The 18,856-nt window shown below is 40.7% G+C and overlaps 1 protein-coding gene across 1 annotated transcript in view; it reads left to right on the top strand.

Moving 5' to 3' along the window:
- Positions 1–18,856, top strand: part of OPHN1 (oligophrenin 1) — a 123,795-nt gene that overhangs the window by 89,285 nt on the left and 15,654 nt on the right. Inside the window, exons 14-20 of the mRNA XM_024197316.3 lie at positions 1,267–1,300; positions 4,077–4,139; positions 6,815–6,889; positions 13,494–13,578; positions 13,879–13,937; positions 15,848–15,953; positions 17,775–17,934. Coding sequence (XP_024053084.2) covers positions 1,267–1,300; positions 4,077–4,139; positions 6,815–6,889; positions 13,494–13,578; positions 13,879–13,937; positions 15,848–15,953; positions 17,775–17,934 — 582 coding nt within the window. The remainder of the gene's footprint in view (positions 1–1,266; positions 1,301–4,076; positions 4,140–6,814; positions 6,890–13,493; positions 13,579–13,878; positions 13,938–15,847; positions 15,954–17,774; positions 17,935–18,856) is intronic.

The following is an 18,856-nucleotide window of genomic DNA, read 5'->3' as shown; positions in this document are numbered from 1 at the left end:
CAAACCCCTTCCAGGGCAAAAGGTCCAAGAGGACCTGTCCCTGTGCCTTTTGAGAGTCTCTTTAGCTCTGTCTCTGGGCTCAGTCCTCAGCCCCTTGTGGGCTAGCTTTAAGTCCCCGTCTGCTTTGGTATAGAGCAGTGCCCCCAGGGCTTTCTCCCTGGAGACTCTTTAAGTCCTGCCCTTCACTTGGTCCTCTAATCAAGTCTTATCCCCTCCTTGGGGCTTAGGCAACCCTGCCAGTGGCCAGTGAGGGGACCCAGGCCAACCCATTACTTCAAATCCCGACCCAGGGACCCTATAAATAGCAGCCACGTGCTGCTTCCTGTAATATTTGCTGCTGCTTTTTCCTGGGCCACTTCCCATGTAGCCTTACCTCAGGGCTGAAGTTCTTCCTCATGGAATATCAATGTCAACAGAACCCATCTTCTGGGTCTTCCTTGAACTCCAGCAAAGAGCACCTTCCTTGCTCCTCTGGTCCCTGTCAGGAACTGATCTGCTCAGGCCCTGCAGCTCCTTTTATCTGAGCCTGTTGAGCTCTAATTGGCTGCTTCTCTGCAGCCTTTTTAGGCAGGCCTGGAGGACCCACCTTTACTGCTCCTTTTCTGGGGTGTGTGTGGTAGGACTGTCAGGCCCCAAAGGGCCAAGTACACCTTGTCACAGGGTGTCCATGTGAAGAATAGCGATTCCTTTACCTTTCCTGTGGACAAAGAGAAAGCAGTTTGTGTGAATATATGCAAATATTGAATAATAAGGAGTATGACCATGGTCATATTGGACAGCTGTTCAGAATTCAAGCAATGTCCAGTATTCAACCACTGCAGTGTAATTTGTTATTGTACGTAAAGGGGTTTTGGTCTTATGTGAGGGAAGGTGCTACAGAAGAGCATGATATTGTTATTAAAGTATATAAATCATGTTATTAGTATAATGGTAAAGAAAGCAATTTATTGATATTCTGTGTAAATATAATTTTGCCAAGCTGCATAGCTTGCAGACCTAATTTTTACTAAGAGACAAACAAAGGATCTTTGTGTTTAGTGTGGGAGGGTGTGTCCAAGAGAAACAGGTGCCCCAGTGAAACTAATGGACACCTACAACACCTTTCTTGAATATAGGGTGGTATATTGTTTAGTACTTTGTTTTTGAGAGCAAAGTATTAAACAAAACTGTATGTCTGTGACTTGCTTTCCCTGGCTGTATTCTCCTTGGACAGTTATTCTCAACTCGTGCCTGCTTTTGCTTTTGTTTCCCTCTCCTCTTCTTTAGATCTACCACAGTCCCATCACAAAACAGGAAGAAAGTGAGTAATTCATGGTTCTATTCTGCTGAAATATTAAAGATCTGATTTGTACTGATGTTGTATGATATATTAGTTTGCAACTGTGGACATCACTGCTGTATGCTGGATGGACTGTATCTCACACCCGCTCACGTTTTTCCTTGGTTCCCTCGACTCAGTGAACAAGTGGAACAAAGATCTCTTGGGTCTGCTCCGGGGGAGGGGTGATGAGTACCCTCAGGTCTCAGTGAGAGTTGAGGGTGATCAGCACCTTGCAAGATAAGGCCCTTAGCTCCCTAAGTGGAGGAAGAATTTGCAGTAAATTTCAACCTATCTAGAAAAATGCAGGTTCCAAATTTAGAACGGAGCTCTGAATCTTTGAGGTTCAAGTTCTAGTTGGGTTGTCACCAAAACATGAGTTCTGGGCTGCTGTGCGACTTCTTTAATTTTATCCCCTTAGTTGCGATTGAAGTCAGACAAGAACAGCTTTCAAACAAGAATATTTGTTTGCAAAGCACAGGCATCCATTTAGTGAAAACTACACGGCATTAACATTAAATTTCCACTTAAAATATGGTTTCAGTTAACTGGAGAAAAGAGTTTCATGAAACATGAAAAAGTGTTATAAATGTAAAACAAAAGAATAAAAAGTTTTAGGGGTTTCTTGAAACGCCACACCCCATTAGGTTCTCCCATCTCTCCTTATCAGAGCTAGGTTGTGAGTGCTGTCTCTGACACTGCACATGTTTAATAAGTTGAATCTGCACATGCCCACAGCTCACAACAGCTGTCTCTATCTTGCTAAAATGTTATCCCTCTTACCTTTTCCCCCTTCATTTCATATTCACTTAGTAATGTCAAGTCCTTACAACCATACTGCCTCCAATATCTCAGTACATTGGACTGGAAAGCTATGTGGATTTATTACTACGGTACCCTCAATGAGTACTGAAAAATCTGCATTCTGCCTGTGGTGGCTGACTTGACCAGTCACTTACTCAGAGCTGGGGAGCACTTTCTTAAACTACTTTATCTTAATTAGTGTGCAGTTAGGATTGAAGAATCTCCTTCAAACCGATCAGTTATCATTGGGCAATGCTGAGGCACGTTCCTTCTAGGTCTGTAATACAAATGCAGTCAGATAAACCCTATGTTTTAATAATTTGGAATCAGAGATATTATCAATTGATACTACACAGCTCACTGCAATCTAAGCACTGAATCTCTGCTAACATTTGTTTTGGCCCTACCTGGAAGCTGGTCTATCTGAAGTTTCCAGTAAGAATGCTCTGAGCAGGGAGGCTCCTTATAACTGACCTGCTGGCAGGTGTGGGGTGTCTGCAGTTAACTGATTCACCCAAGTTCTCCCTAGAGAGTTTGTGCCAGGATTAGAGCTGGTTCAAATTTTGGGCGTGGAAATTTTTCCCAGAGAACAACACAAATTTGTCAAAAACCAATTTTCTTCACATCAAAATGTCACTTCTCATGAAACAGTTTGGTTTTCCTGCATGAACATTTGAAACAAGAGTATTCATTTTGATTTCAAATGTTTGCATTTAAGTTGAAACAAATTTTTTTGTTTAATTTCTAAGTGTCGAGTCAAAACCAAAATTTGTAGTTAGAATTTGGTTCAAAAACTCCTGCAGCTTTAAAAATAATTGAATGCAGATTTTATTTTTATTAGTATTTCTTGCCAGAAAAATTTTGGTTTCCTCACTAGCTCTAGCCATGATTTGAATTCCTCAGGACAAATTTTGCTTCTGATCTGAAGGGTGATATGCAGAGCCCCATCCCTCTGCCTAATAAAAACACATTAAACACTAACATTTGAGAAAAGTTCAAAATATCTGTTTGCAACAGACAGAAAGCTGTTTCAGTGTTAGAAGCCATTGATCACGCACATAAACACGTACGCGGCCTTATCCTGTGACCCTTATTACACAAGTAATCCTTCTGAAGTCAGTGGAAGAATTAGTGAGTAAAGGTCATCCATCTGAGTAAAGTTGCAGGACTAGTTCCTGTAAGGAACTAAGAGACCTGATTCAGTACCCACTGAAGTAAATGGAAAGAGTCTGGTTCACTTCAGTGGGGTTTGGATTAGCCCAGAGCAAACTACTTTCCCACCTGTCCGCTGTTTGAAGCCTTCAAGGAAGACTGTGATAACCTATTGGTTAATCAGTGGGGAGAAAAACCTGCCTTCTCCTTAACCTATATGGTATCTAAGTAGAATCCTGTCATTTTCTGCAATCTAACGAAGTAGATAAAGAATATGTGGAAGTTTATGTGTTCTTTTGATTTGGCAGAGGTTGGACTGCAGATTTTGCTATACTCCGAAAGCCACAGGTCAGCTCTTGCCAGGCAGAAATTCATGTGTGGTTGAACTCTCCAAATTACAGTTTTATTAAAAAATTCAAAAGCCAACTGTTAAAGCAATTTCAAGAGGGGGGAAAAAAGGAGAACAAGTGGAAATGAACAATTCCAGGCCAGATTCTTAAAAATCTGGGTGTGCTTTTGCACAAGCCCCCTCACAACATATGCATGCAAATCCCTTAATGTAGGTGCACCAGATGGGCTACATGCATGCACAGACCCTGATTTGCATCCACACAGCAGTGTGTTTGCATACTAAATTGTGCCTGTGCACTTGTGCATGTGTGGATTTAAATGTCCCTAAAAATGTAGCAAACTTGTTGCAAGGTGTAATGCCTGCAGTAACTTGACACCTCTTTGGGTTTTCCACCAGTAATTACATGTTGATGTTCAGGCACCTAACTTTGCTTCCCTTTTTTTGAAATAGTGGAGTTGAATGAGGTTGGCTTCAAGTTTGTGAGGAAATGCATCAATGCAGTAGAGACCAAAGGTAAGATCTCAGTACTGCATCTGGAAACTATTTGCTGTTTTGATATTTAATTTCTTGAATGGCATTTGATTGCACTGTGATTTCACTAATATATAGCAACGGGATCTAAAAATCAGAGAATCATAGAAATGTAGGGCTGGAAGAGACCTTGAAAAGTCATCAAGTCCAGCCCCCTGTGCTGAGGCAAGACCATCCCTGACAGATGTTTGTCCAATCTGTTCTTACAAACCTCCGGTGAATGGGATTCCACAACCTACTTTGGAAGCCTATTCCACAGCTTAACTACATTTATAGTTAGAAAGTTTTTCCTAATATCCAATCTATATCTCCCTTGCTGCATATAAAGCCCATTTTTTCTTGTCCTACCTTCGGCAGATATGGAGAACAATTGATCACAGTCCTTTTTGTAACAGCCCCTAACATATTTGAAGACTGTTATCAAGTTCCTCCTCAGTCTTCTTTTCTCAAGACTAAACATGCCTAGTTTTTTTAAGCTTTCCTCATAGGTCATATTTTCTAAACCTTTTATCAAAGACTCCTGACGCCGGATAAGGAATGTGCCTACAAAACAGTAGAAACCTTACCCCCCATTACAACATTTGCAGGAGCAAACTCTAGTTAAGGTTGAGTCCTCACTTTCATTTTGTTTTCACTCACTTGTGAATTTCTCAGAAATTTTCCTTTGGGGATGAAACATCACATGCTTGCTAGTAGGCCAAAGGTGAATAGGTTACAAAATATTTCAGGCAATTTTGTGTTTGGGGAATATCTAAAAGAATTATTCAGATTTGTTTTGTGAAAAACATACTATGTGGGGTGAGATTTTCAAAGCTTTCTGCAGGATTTTAACCACACAACTCCCTCTAAAATGAATGAGAGTAGTGTGATAGATCTTCCACGCTGCTCTGAAAATTCCAACCATGCTGAATAACCACCAACTTCCTTAAAAGCGTAAGTAGAGCTGTGCAAATAATATAAACACACTTCCAAATATTAGTCCAGACTTTAAAAGAACTTGCTTTGACTGTAGTCACTTTCTGTGACTTTTCTAGAAAACTAGTTTACTGATAAAAAATGTTGAGGGGTAAATAACAGGGTCCCCTAAGATCTGAACTGGAACCGGTGCTGTTCAACATACTCATAAATGATCTGGAAAAAGAGGTAAGCAGTGAGGTGGCAAAGTTTGCAGATGATACAAAACTACTCAAGATAGTTAAGTCCAAAGCTGACTGAGATGAGTTCCAAAGGGATCTCACAAAACTGGGTGACTGGGCAACAAAATGGCAGATGAAATTCAGTGTTGATAAATGCAAAGTAATGCACATTGGAAAACATAATCCCAACTGTACATACAAAATGATGGAGTCTAATTTATCTGTTACCACTCATGAAAGAGATCTTGGAGTCATCATGAGTAGTTCTCTGAAAACATCTGCTCAATGTGCAGCAGCAGTCAAAAAAGCTAACAATGTTAGGAACTATTAGGAAAGGGTTAGATAATATGGCAGATAATATCATAATGCTGTTATATAAATCTGTGATATTCCCACATCTTGAATACTGTGTGCAGTTCTGGTCACCTCATCTCAAAAAAGATATATTAGAATTGGCAAAAGCACAGAGAAGGGCCACAAAAATGATTAGAAACAGCTTCCATATGAGGAGAGATTAAAAAGAATGGGATTGTTCAATTTAGGAAAGAGATGGGAGGAATATGATAGAGCTCTATAAAATCATGAGTGGTGTGGAGAAAGTGAATAAGGAGGTGTTATTTACACCTTCACATACACAAGAACCAAAGGTCACTCAATGAAATTAATAGGCAGCAGGTTAAAAACAAACATAAGGAAGTAATACTTTATAAAACACATAGTCAACTTGTGGAGCTCCTTGCCAGGGGATGCGAACACCAAAAGCCTAACTGAGTTAAAGAAAAAGAATTAGATAAATTCATGGAGGATAGGTCCATCAGTGGCTGTTAGCCAAGATGGTCAGGGATGCGAGCCTATGCTTTGGTTATCCCTAAACCTCTGGCTGTCAGAAGCTTGGACCGGACAACAGGGGATGGATCATTCAATAAGTTGCCCTGTTCTGTTCATTCCCTCTGAAGCATCTGGCACCAGCCACTTTTGGAAGACAGGATACTGGGCTAGATGGACCATTGGCCTGACTCAGTATGGCTGTTCTTATGTCCTTAATGTTTCCAGTAATAGCAGATTTTAAGCAAATATTGCAGAACTTTCTAAAAGAGAATTTCAGATTTGTGATTGAGAGTAATCATCCCTGAAATCTAATTCTTACAGTGGCACTGATCTAGTCAAAGAACAGAAATATACTGTGTGATTTTTATGTCCAGTCAGAACAGCTCCGATTTCGAATACTGAATATTTGCAACCAATTGTTCAGTTATTAGCTACTGAACAAGAACTGTGTGCCGAAATTATTTGGTGAATCATTTTGCCTAACAAAGTCCAGGTTAACATGAGGTATTGATGGGCAATTTTTTTAAAATGATTTCGTCTGCATTATCCACTCAGCTCTTCACCTAAGTGCTGTCAATCTATTGCAGGCCTGGGGACAGCCTGTGATGTGTTTACTACACTAGGTGGCGCTGTTTAACATCTACAACCATGAAAAGACACTAGATTAATTCTTTCCTTCGTTCTTCTGCGCAGGGATCACTACTGAGGGAGTGTACCGAACCGTTGGCAGCAATATCCAGGTGCAGAAGCTGCTGAATGCCTTCTTTGGTAAGAATAACCAGTTCTTGGATGACTGGACTGTAATTTTTTAGTACTGTAAGGCAAGACAAGGAGGACTGGATTCCACAGTGAAATGAACCCCTACACACTGTCAGGTTAATAGGGTGACCAGATGTCCCGATTTTATAGGGACAGTCCCGATTTTTGTGTCTTTTTCTTATATAGGGTCCTATTACCCCCCACCCCCTGTCCCGATTTTTCACACTTGCTGTCTGGTCACCTGAGTATAGCCTCCCTCCGCTCTTGCCCTTCTTTCCAGGGCTGCTGGTCTTCTCCACCAGTCTTTCTGATGTGTTCTTTCCCTTCTTTTCTGACTTCTTCTCCACCTAGTCTCTTGTCTCTCCCTTTAAGCTAAAATGTTGCCAATTTTACCTGCATTTTCAAACTAAGAAGCAAAGGGTACCGAGGTAACAGTAACGTGGAAGTGGAGTAGCTTGTGCAGCATGTGATGACCCTGTAGAGTGCAAATAGATCCCAAAACAGAGAGACCATTGCTAATTGCCAAACAGACTCTCTTCCCCCATAGATGATCGGTCCTGATTCTCATTTACATGAAGGTTCCTTTATTCCTCTCTGGCAGTGTAAATGGGCTTTAGAGGAAATGAGAATGAGATCAAAGAGCTGAGTCTGCCCCTGTTTACATCAGTTTTATGCTTGTGTAATCCACTGGAGTTGCTCCCAATCTACAGCAGTGTGAGGGCAGAATTTGGCCCTAAGTGTGATAAGAATTTTTTCTGCTTCTCTAGGTCTTGCTGTTTACAAAGCACTGCACAGTGTTATTTTCATTTATAAGAGGCACAAACTGTCAACTTCTAGGTGCATTTACAGTAAAAGAGCCACCAAATACATCCACTAACCATTGTTAGCATAAACAAAATAACTGCCCCTCCCCCAGAACTCCACCCCCAAAACATCCTCCACATCCTCAGACAAATCTGAGTAAACAGAGAATCCTCGCAGCATGCTGTGAAAGTCAACAACACGGGGCTGTGTTCGGCCGGAAATGGGGAATGCACTCCAGAGTCAAAGGCTCTGCTCTGGGAATGTCCTGGTCCCAGACCCTGATGTACAAACTGGTGGACAGTCAGTTCAAGCATTGTAGGACAGATGTGGAGCTAAGATAGCCAAGATCCAAACCATTCTAGATGGCTTGTCTGGCGGGAAAGACAACAGAAAGCTGGAACACAGGACAAGAGGAGTGTTCCTGGTGAATATTCACCTGACCAGCATGTAAGCCTCTGACCGCTGCCCTCTGAGTAGGTACCTAGTATAAATGCACTATTCAAAGGCTGCTATTATTTTGATTGTTGTTGTTATTTATTTTTATTAAAACAATGGACTGTTTGTTATAACCTCACATGGTTGTACTGGATTTCCATACAGTTGGAACATCGGATACATCTAGTCACACTTTCCTGATAATTTATTAGGTAGGAGGAAGCTTTTAAATATCTCGTATTTTCCAGCATCCCAATAAATAGTTCCGTGTTTTTCCATTCCACACCCTGGTGGTGGTTTCTCCTTTGTAAATTTACAATGGATTGGTGTCCTCACTCCTTGTACCGAAAGCCTCATTTTGGTCAGAGTGGAAAATCCAGCAGCAATAAATAATAATAACTAATAGTGGTGAGCCATTTGGATTTCTCACCCAACCCTGTTTCTTGTTTAACATAAATCATGTAACTTGTATCTCCTACCCTGCCTTCCCCAAAACCAAATACGTAATCCTATGGTGCCATAGAAATTTTGTGAGCGTCCAGTTAACCTGGACATGAGCAAAGTGTACTTTAGTCCTTTCTGCTCTTCATTACCCTCCATGTTTCTGCCTACATGTAGATTCCACGCAGAGGAATTTTTCAGGGAAGCCTAAAGGGGAAGTAACTAGAAGTTATGGGGTGAAACTGAACAAATGAAATTTTAAGTGGAACGCGAGGAAATTTATCCTAACACAGGTTTGATAGAATGTTTAGTTTTAGAGGACTTAAGCAGTAGGGCTTCCACCACTTCCCTTTAGAGCAGTAGTGGGCAACCTGTGGCCTGCATCAGGCCCTCGACATGCAAATGTAAACAAGCGCTCTGGCGGCCTGCCAGCGGATTACCCTGACAGGCCGCAGGTTGCCCACCACTGCTTTAAAGCAGTGTTTCTCAAACTTTTGTACTGGTGACCTCTTTCGCAAAGCAAGCGTCTGAGTGCAAACCCCTCCCCCCCATACATTAAAAACACTTTTTAAAAATATTTAACACCATTATAAATGCTGAAGGCAAAGCGAGGTTTGAGGTGGGCTGATAGCTCGCGACCCCCCATGTAGTAACCTCCTGACCCCCAGTTTGAGAACCCCTGCTTTAAAGGATAGACCACAAAGCTGTGGAGAACACACAGTAGAGAATAAACCTTCATTGGCCAGGGGAATGGACCTAGGATGCAATAGTTAAGGCTTTTCCACCTTTGATCTTGGAGTCTCCTAGTAGAAGTGATTCTCTTTGTTAGTTGCATGATCGTTTTGACCATTCTAACACCACATTCTTATCCTTCCTCCTCCTCTCCCTCTAATTTTAAGTACACTATCCTCCTACTTAACTCAAGAAACGAGATAACTAATGCGTATTAGCGATCCCATTGTAGTTTTACCAGGGTGGATAAAAATCAATGATTTAAAAAAAAATAAAATAAAAAAAATCCAATTTTTTAAAATTTAAATCGGATTTTTTTATTTAAATCAGATTTTTTTGATAAAATGCTTTTTGAGGGAAAAAGCCTATCTAAGGATAGTTTTATTAAGATACATTATAGCTCAAAGATATTTCATCATGTAAATAGGGATTATAAATTCTAACTCTATAGTATGAGACCATATATTCATGTAATGTTTAAGAAACATTTTGTAAATGAGTTCCAATAGTTCATGGATTTGGGACCCAATCTTATGGGGCTCCAGGGGCTTCTGTATAGATTATTTAGGTTAATCTTTCTATCTACCCAATGGGACTCAGTCTAGAAGATACCATCAGAGATTCTTAGTTTTGCAGTTCTCAAACTGGATTTGTGTTTCCAGAAATAACATGCTTGTTAACAGCAAAAATGATTTTAAATAAATAAATAAATAATATATAGAGGTGAGAAATAACAGACCTCAACCCTATTGTCCCTCTGCAAATTTCTGTACACAGAGTCAATCCCTTACCTCTCTGTAAAAGTGCAAAGTTTCAAAAAGCTCAATGAACAGAAGATTGTTGGTGGCGGAATAGATCTGCACAAGGAGAAGAAGTCTGGAAATAAATGTGAGAAGAGAGGGACAGGCAGTAGAAACAAAAGTGAAACTGTTTGAGCAGCATATTCCAGAAGTCTTGAGGTCTTTCTGAGTGTAATCTTCATTGATTTGAGATCTACCATACCATTCTCTCACTAGAAGGGAAAACCTATAATGGCAACAGGCCATAAAAGAGACCCAGTTTGGGAATATTTTAATGAAGTTCCTCTACATGTGGGTAAGACAGGCATGCATACAAAATGCAAACAGTGCAACAAAGAAATGCAAGGCCTGGTTGCCCGAATGAAACAACATCATGAGAAGTGTTCCTTCTCAGGAGGAAGCTGCATTGAAGATGATGAAAGGAACATTTCTGAACATGCAAGATCTTCAGGTTGGTAAACTTTTTTATTTCATACTTCTTTCTTAAGGGCTGCTGTCTTCCTTCTGGACTATTCTTGAATTCTCATATTTAAGCAAAAAATATAGTTGTTACTCTATGGTACTATCATTTTAGATGCAGTTGTGATAAAAAATAAATAGCTGAAATAGGCAGATCTTCCTTTTACAATTTCAACTTTAAAGTAGTAATGCGTGTCAGTGAATGCAATGAGTAATACTAAATGAGCAGTATGGTGATAATAATTAAATAACTTCATTGACTTATTTTGTTTAGGAGAATCCATCCTCAACACACAGGATTCTGAAGACTATCCACCTTTAAGATCACCATCATTTTCTATAGCTTCAGAGTTATCTGCCAATGATAATGTTTCAGTCACATCATGTATGTCACATAGCCACAGTATATCACCTGTAGCAAAAAGAAAAAAAATCTCCATCATCCAGAAACAAGCATAGATAAGTTTTTGATAAGAACCAGCAGATTACAAAAAGAGGTAATTGATGAAAAAATTGCCCAGTTTGTTTATGCAACAAACTCTCCTTTCCGAATGACTGAGAACCCACACTTCATTAACATGGTTCAGTCATTAAGACCAGGATACAATCCACCCAACAGAGCAGATTTCGCAGGCAAATTGCTGGATAAAGTGTATGAAAGAGAAATTGAGCAGTGTGCAGGGTGAAATTGTTAACCTGAGTCTTGATGGGTGGAGCAATGTCCACAATGATCCTGTTGTATGTGCTTGTGTGACAACAGAAGAAGGGAATGTCTTCCTTACAGAAACAACTGATACATCAGGAAATGCACACACGGCAGAATACTTACAAGAAGTAGCAGTAAAAGCTATAACAAACTGTGAAAAAACATTCAAATGTCTAGTACGTAGCTTGGTCACAGACAATGCTGCAAATGTATCCAAGACGAGAAGAAATTATTTAGAAGAGAGTGAAGAGAGTCCCAAGCTAATAACATATGGTTGCAGTGCTCATTTGATACACCTCCTAGCCAAAGACTTCAGTGTTCCAGAAATAAAAGCTAATGTTGTTGAAATTACAAAATATTTCCGTAACAACCACTTTGCAGCAGCTGCTCTGAAAAAAGTGGGAGGAACCAAGCTAACTCTCCCACAAGACGTGCGATGGAACTCAGTAGTGGACTGCTTTGAGCAATATATCAAGAACTAGCCTAATCTGATGATAGTTTGTGAACAAAATCGTGAAAAAACAGATGGCACTGTCACAGCCAAAGTTCTCAACATTGGGCTTAAGAGAAATGTTGAACACTCGCTGAGTATCCTGAAGCCTATTTCTGTAGCCTTGAACAAAATGCAGGGAAATAGCTGTTCTATTGCTGATGCTGTTGAAATTTGGAAGGAACTGAGTGAGATCTTAAAAAGAGAAATATGCAATGACAGAGTTAAATTAGAAGCTTTAAAAAAACGAATGGGACAAGCACTATCTCCAGCTCATTTTCTTGCAAATATTCTCAATACTCAGTACCAGGGTCAAACCTTAACTGCTGAAGAAGAAGAGGAGTTGGCTATGATGTGTACATCCAGCAATCATCCCTCCATAATGCCAACTATAATAAACTTCAGAGCTAAGGGTGAACCATTCAAGAAATATATGTTTGCTGATGATGTTTTAAAGAAAGTCACACCAGTTAACTGGTGGAAGTCACTTAAGCACTTGTATTCAGAGACTGTTAATGTGATAATCTCACTTTTAACAGCAGTAGCTTCTTCTGCCGGTGTAGAAAGAATATTTTCTTCCTTTGGACTAATTCATTCCAAATTGAGAAATCGTTTGGGAACTGAAAAAGCAGGAAAGCTTGTTTTTCTTTTCCAGATTATGAACAAACAGGAAAATGAAGGCAAAGATGACTGAGTTAGCTGCAGAAGCCAATATTTTAAATTTCTCATGAACTGGCTGACATAGTCAATTTAATTTTTGCTGTTTTTTTTTAATATTTCATTTAACTATTTTAGTTAAAAACAATTTTAACAAAAACAAACCTGATTTTAAATAACTTGAATGTTTAACTAAATTCAAAAATTCATATACTTGTTTTGTTAAAATATTATATGTTTGCCGTTGAAGAAAAAAATCCAGAATACATAACGTTGTTGTTTTAGTTAATTAAAACAATTTAAATGTCTGTCTGGTGATCTTCTCCTCCTAATACAGCATGGCAAGAAAATCCTCCAAATATTAATGATTAACCTGTTGAATTGGAGATAGTTCACCTTCGAAGCATAAATATCTGCTTCATTTACCTTTGGTAAATGAAATAACCAAACAATCATTCCTTTTCTGATATAGCTGTAAAACTCATCTGAAAAGTTTTCAAAATAAATCACTTTAAAAATGTATAGTGTGTACTTTTTAAAAATGAAACCGACATCTATCTCTGAGTTGTGAAGAATATGTATTAAGGGTATAACAATCAACAAGAATGCACTTTTATATAGAAATCCATTATTAAATCGAGTCTACCTGACTAGTGATTTAAATCATGATTTAAATCATTTTGATTTAAATCAAATCCACTCTGAGTTTTACTACAAGGTAAACTAGGCGAGTTCACCATGGGTGGGAGGTATAGGGCTGGGCCATACCTTGCTACATCTCTGGAAACACTGTCAGTGCTTCACTTAGGACTCTACAGTGCAATAAACATTGCAAGTTAGCTGTCTCAGTGTAAAAAAACAAACAAGCACACCTCTGTGTCAGTGAAGATAAAGCCTCAGTGTTGGCATTGTCACTATGCTTTACCTGTCCAAGAGGAATCACCAGTGTCCCTTACACACTGCTGTATCTTCCTCTGCCAGTAGGGCATATCCTGCCAGCATAAATTTTGTTATTCATTTTAAAAAATCAGGCTTTGTTTGAAAGCTACTTTATTTTGTATTATTTGTCTTTTTTTTTTCCTTTTCCAGATCCAAAATGTCCAGGGGATGTAGATCTCCAAAACAGCGACTGGGACATCAAGACAGTTACCAGCTCATTGAAATTCTACCTCAGGTAACTTCACCGCTCATTGTCTTATTTTTGACTCTACCAGGCGGGGCTGGAACTCTTTGGGCGAAGATGGTGTCTTGTTTGAAAAACCGTGTCTGTTGTAAAAACCTCACATGCACTTAGAAAGCTATGTAAATAAAAGAAATTAGGATTGAGGGCCAATTGGGCAGCCTCAAGAATCCATGGGAATTGGAGTGGAAAATATGACTTTCCTTTCCGTTCATCTTCCAACGTAATTGAGAACAGAGCTGTAACCGCTCCTCTGCTCTTTGAGGAATTCAGTGTTGTTTCTGTTTGTTTCAGGAATCTAGCTGAACCTGTCATGACGTACAGACTCCATAAAGAGCTGGTCTCGGCTGCGAGTAAGTCCCAACAGCTTCACTACTGATAGGCCCTATACCCCTCTCCTGCGTAAGAATGGCATTGCTCCACTAGCTCAACACAACGCTGAGTATGTGTCACGTGTGGAGTTCCAGCTCAAGTGAGACATGTTGTAGCCAGGTGATGAACATCTAGGCCTTGCAGTGTATGGGATCCAACAGGGGCTGCTGTCATTGCAGCCAGCCACGTCCATCTGGAACCTGGTAGGGAAAGAAAATCAGATGATTCACTCGCTGGGATGCTAAATCATAAGAGAGTCTCTGTGCATCACTGAATGGCATCCTAGAGTTCAGTACTGCCGTGAGATTTGAGGGTACTCAGCATTTGCAGGATCATGTCCCTTACCCATTTGGGCCATATCCTCAGTGGGAGTAAATTGGCAAAGCTTCAATAGAGCTATGCCGATGTTCACTAGCTGAGGAGCTGCCCCATTGTACTTATAATAGAACCTCACTCCTGCTTCCAGTTTCTTAGTTTGTTTGAAGGGATCATTCTAAAAGGATGACTCCATTTCGTCCCCATCGTCCTTTACATTACAGTGTACTTCTATGTGCCTGGGTTTGGATCCCTTCAGAGACACTCCCAGTGGGGCGTGGAGTAAGGGGATCTTTTAAAATATGTGTGTGTGTGTCTATATCAGATGTATAAAAAGCGAACTGGACCAGTTGTGCTAGCAGGACCATTTCCTGACAGATTTATGGTTTTTAAATTGTAAATAGAGACATAAAGTGACAGGCCCCAATGGCCATGCAGTGTCTCAGATGTCCCTCTTTGTCACCGAGATTTGTCCTGGAATGCTGACCCCGTAGTACCTTCAAGTATGCAAAATGCATTTTTCTGATGGTGCATTTAGTGCTAAGTAACAGACCAAACTGACAAAGGTCAGGCAAGTAGCATGAGTATGTTAACAGGCCATATCTAACACTCATTTAAAACCAGGGTCTGCATCAATCCTGCTAAAATGTCTCTTTGCAAATTATCTTTCATAATATTAAAGTAACTGCACCCTAATAATTACATCTAGAGCAGAAGTGCAGAGATAGAGAGCCTGGGCATGCAGTTACTTAAGCAACTTTCTTAATAAAAGAGATGATGGTGTTTTAAAATGTCCTGTATCTGGGGAAAACACATTGGGCTCAAACCTGAGGTGGTGAGCACCTGCAGCTCCATGGAACTGCAGCTTGGCACCTCCTTGGCCCTTAGAAAATTAATAATGTTGCTTCTCGTTCTGCTAAAGAAAAATTCTCCTCCTCCAGATGACTGTACTCAAACCCAAGAGTTACTAGATTTCTATCTTATTATACCAATTATAGCTGGGTAGATGGAAATATTAACCCCCTCCCTTGCCCTCCTTCAGAAACCTCACCTTCTCCATGAAGTTTTCCAGCTATAAAGATCACACTCTGTACTGCGTGCATTGTGTATTTTATTGTTCCAGGTTGGTTTGTGCCTCTTGACTGGATGCTTATTAACCCTGTGCATTTTACCCCCATGTACAGTACTAAGTACCAGTGCTGATAACAGTCTCAGCAGAGGGGCCTGAATTGCTCGCTTGGCCCTAGAACTGCTTTTGCTAGATCTGGGTTGAGGTACCTAGGGTCAGTGTGCGAGGGAAGCGGCTGCTCATGCTGTATTGGTTCTGTTCATGCAGCACATTTCACCAGCACTAAATTCAGTTGAAAAACCCTACTCGGAGCCCCTTTTAAGTTTGATTTCACCTCTTTCCACATCACTTTATTTTTCATTATGATAACCTTGCTACTGTGTAATCTGACTCCTTCCAGGTTGCTCTCATTTGCTCTTGGCAGGCTGGCCCCACACCTCAGAGAATAACACCGATTATTTTTTTTTTTAAGCAGTAGGCAAAAACTTCTCTCTTGTTTCTTTCCAGAGTCTGAGAACCTGGATTACAGGCTGGGAGCCATTCACTCTTTGGTTTATAAACTACCTGAGAAGAATAGAGAGATGTTGGAACTTCTCATACGACACCTGGTCAAGTAAGCAGAATCCAGTAAATATTCCTGTTAAACCAGAGAGATAAAAAAAGGGAGTCAGAGAAGCCAGGCTGTTTCTCTGGCAAATTAATTAAGCCTTGACAACTATTGTACAGCTGGGAATATACTGCCCAAATTGTGTGGCTATCCCTGTATTTGATATTCCCCTGCCACTTCCGTTCAGTGGCTGCTTTATGAGAAGCACCAGGTAGAGAATAATTTTTATATGATATGGTCTAACAGACCAGAGCTGTAAACCTAGTGTCTGGCCAGCCCAATTAGCAACAACATTATGTCTGGAATTCTGGAGCAGTTTTAAGACCCCTGTTCCCTGGGACTGGAGATTAAGCACATACTGGATGCACTTCTTGTACTATGGATTCAATGTTCTTTGTTCTTTGAGCAGCATTGGTGCTAGGCACATTAGCCTTCAAACCCTCCCTAATGTCCAGTTAGGAGCTGATTTTTCTGAGGTGCTGGGCAGCTGTGGCTCTGTTTGACTTCAGCTGCTGTCATGAGCACTCAGCACCAATGAAGATCGGTTCATTGATGGTGAAGGCACTGGAGCTGCTGTTTTCTTCCCCTCCTTTCACAGTGAATGTGAGGCTGCAAGGTGCAGAACCTGGTATCCTCATCTCACATGGGAGTCCGAGAGAGAGTCAGCTCTTGGCGGTGTTCATTGTGCCAGCCATGCTGAAGCTCTAGGGGAGGGAACGATGCTGGAGTTCTGCTCAGTAGCAGGCATGGTTTGGGGAGGGACTGGCCTCCAGATTGAAAGGATGCGCTTTGGCCAAACTGGAAGAGCCACTTCCAAAACAGGACATTTACAGGTCTGGTTTGGGTTGGTAAAACCACACTGGGCAGGGATTTATTTTGCAGCTCCAAAGGGGGATTTAGATCTTGGTGCTATTTGGTCTTAACCCATCTATTTCAGGGGTAAGAAGGCTGGATACATGGTCATGGTACATGGAGTTGTCGCTAGCCTTTGGCAGACATGATCTTTTTAAAAACTTCTCTGCAGCAGGGGCAAGATTTGCAGTCAGACTGACCCATTATTAATAGTAGCTCTGTTGTTGCCTACACAGAGTTTTGCATTGAGGGCCCTATTCCCCACCTTGTTTATGCTGGCAAAAATCTTATAAATGCCAATAGAAGGTAGGTGGCAGAAGTAAAACTCAGAGCTCTGCATCAGAATATCTCTGCTCCCAGCCCTTGAAGTTCAGACTCCAATTCTATACCTGAATTCTGTGTGGTCTCTTCCTAGATTAGCCTATAAATCATTCCACAGTTGGTGCTATTCAGTGGGGCTGCGTATGGCACTGAAATCTAAACACAGCTACATAAATAGCACTCTGTTTCTTGAAAGCCATGACACTTTCAGAAAAACGATACCGTAGAGATCTCTCTGAAATCTTCCAGAGATTCCATCCTTATATGCAGTTCTTCTTCTTTGGGAAAAAAATCCCAAAGCATGTCTTGGCTAAATAAATCATTCCAAAATAAATGGTTCATTTAACATGCATGTAGCACGGACAGCTAATGATTCCTGGGGTAATGATCCTTCTAAAAGAGGAGCCAGACATTCTAAGGGATCAAATCACAATGCCAGTACATCACAATCTCAGTCTTTCTGCACAGACTAAGAATGTGCTTGTCATAGCCAGATACATGTTTTATGACCAGCTCCATGGGCACTGGAAAACTAGTTCTGCTTTAGCAATATGGAGGAAATTGAATTAATTAATCTTGCAATTTTTAAATGGCCTTTCACATTGTCTTCTAATCTCATCTTTTTATTTTATCTTCCTCCTTCCATGCTTACAGCGTGTGTGAGCACAGCAGGGAGAATCTGATGTCCCCATCCAACATGGGGGTTATATTCGGCCCAACTCTTATGCGGGCGCAGGAGGACACGGTCGCTGCCATGATGAATATCAAGTTCCAAAACATTGTGGTTGAGATCCTCATTGAGCACTTTGACAAGGTATGGGACCAGCCCTCAAGAGCTTGCCTCGGAAGCTCACTAGTGCTCTATCAAGTCCTTGTGGATCATCGCGCTCTGTGGTCTGGAGCACTAGCTTGTTTTGCTGGATTCCCCTTATGGTTTTAATTGTACTATTCAGAGATGCACGAAGTGGAAGCAAAAGCTGTAACCATCACATGTTCTTCACAATTTCCTTTGGTTACTTCATAAAGTCTTGGTTTTCTTAAGGGGCTGCAGTCACTGCTTTAACAGAAGAAACTCCCCACTGGGAAACTTGCTATATAACTGTACGGTATGGGAGTTCTACATCTTCCTCTGAAGCAACTGGTGTTGACTGGGGACAGAAAACCAAACTGTATGGACAATAGGTCTCACCTGACATGGTCCAAATTAGGTCACTGTAGAACTACTCTTAAGTGAAGTCTCTTTTAAGTGACTTCCTAAAGGATCAACAAAAACAAGTTGTCTGTTAGATAGGGATCTTTTTAACTAAAAATTGAAGAAAGCCACATGTGGTGGCACTTCAAAGTGACCGCTTGAGAGAGGAGCTGCCAATTGGAGGGGAGGGGGGTCTTTAGTGCAAGTTTCAGCATACACCTGGCATTTTTGAGTTCTGTATAGAGTAATACTTTGCCCATAAAGCTCTAGACAGTGGAACTGGCGGAAAGGATCAGCTGCTGATACAGAGTTTCGAAAGAGTTCACGCTATTATTATTTAATTATGGAGGTGTTGATAGCAGCTCCATATTTAAAGTTGCACCAAGGTTTTCATTTTCATGGGACCTTTATTTAATATTTGTATTACAGTAGTGGTCAGAAGCCTCAATCAGGACTGGAGCCTCATTATGCCTGGTGCTGCACAAAAACATGTGTTTACACACACACACACACACACACACACACACACACACACACACACACA

The sequence above is a fragment of the Terrapene carolina genome, unplaced genomic scaffold (assembly GCF_002925995.2).
Source record: "Terrapene carolina triunguis isolate 2854851 unplaced genomic scaffold, T_m_triunguis-2.0 Scaffold131, whole genome shotgun sequence".
NCBI classification, from domain to species: Eukaryota; Metazoa; Chordata; order Testudines; family Emydidae; genus Terrapene; species Terrapene triunguis.
The sequence above is the reverse complement of the archived record's forward strand: the minus strand, read 5'-3'. Positions and strand labels throughout refer to the sequence as shown.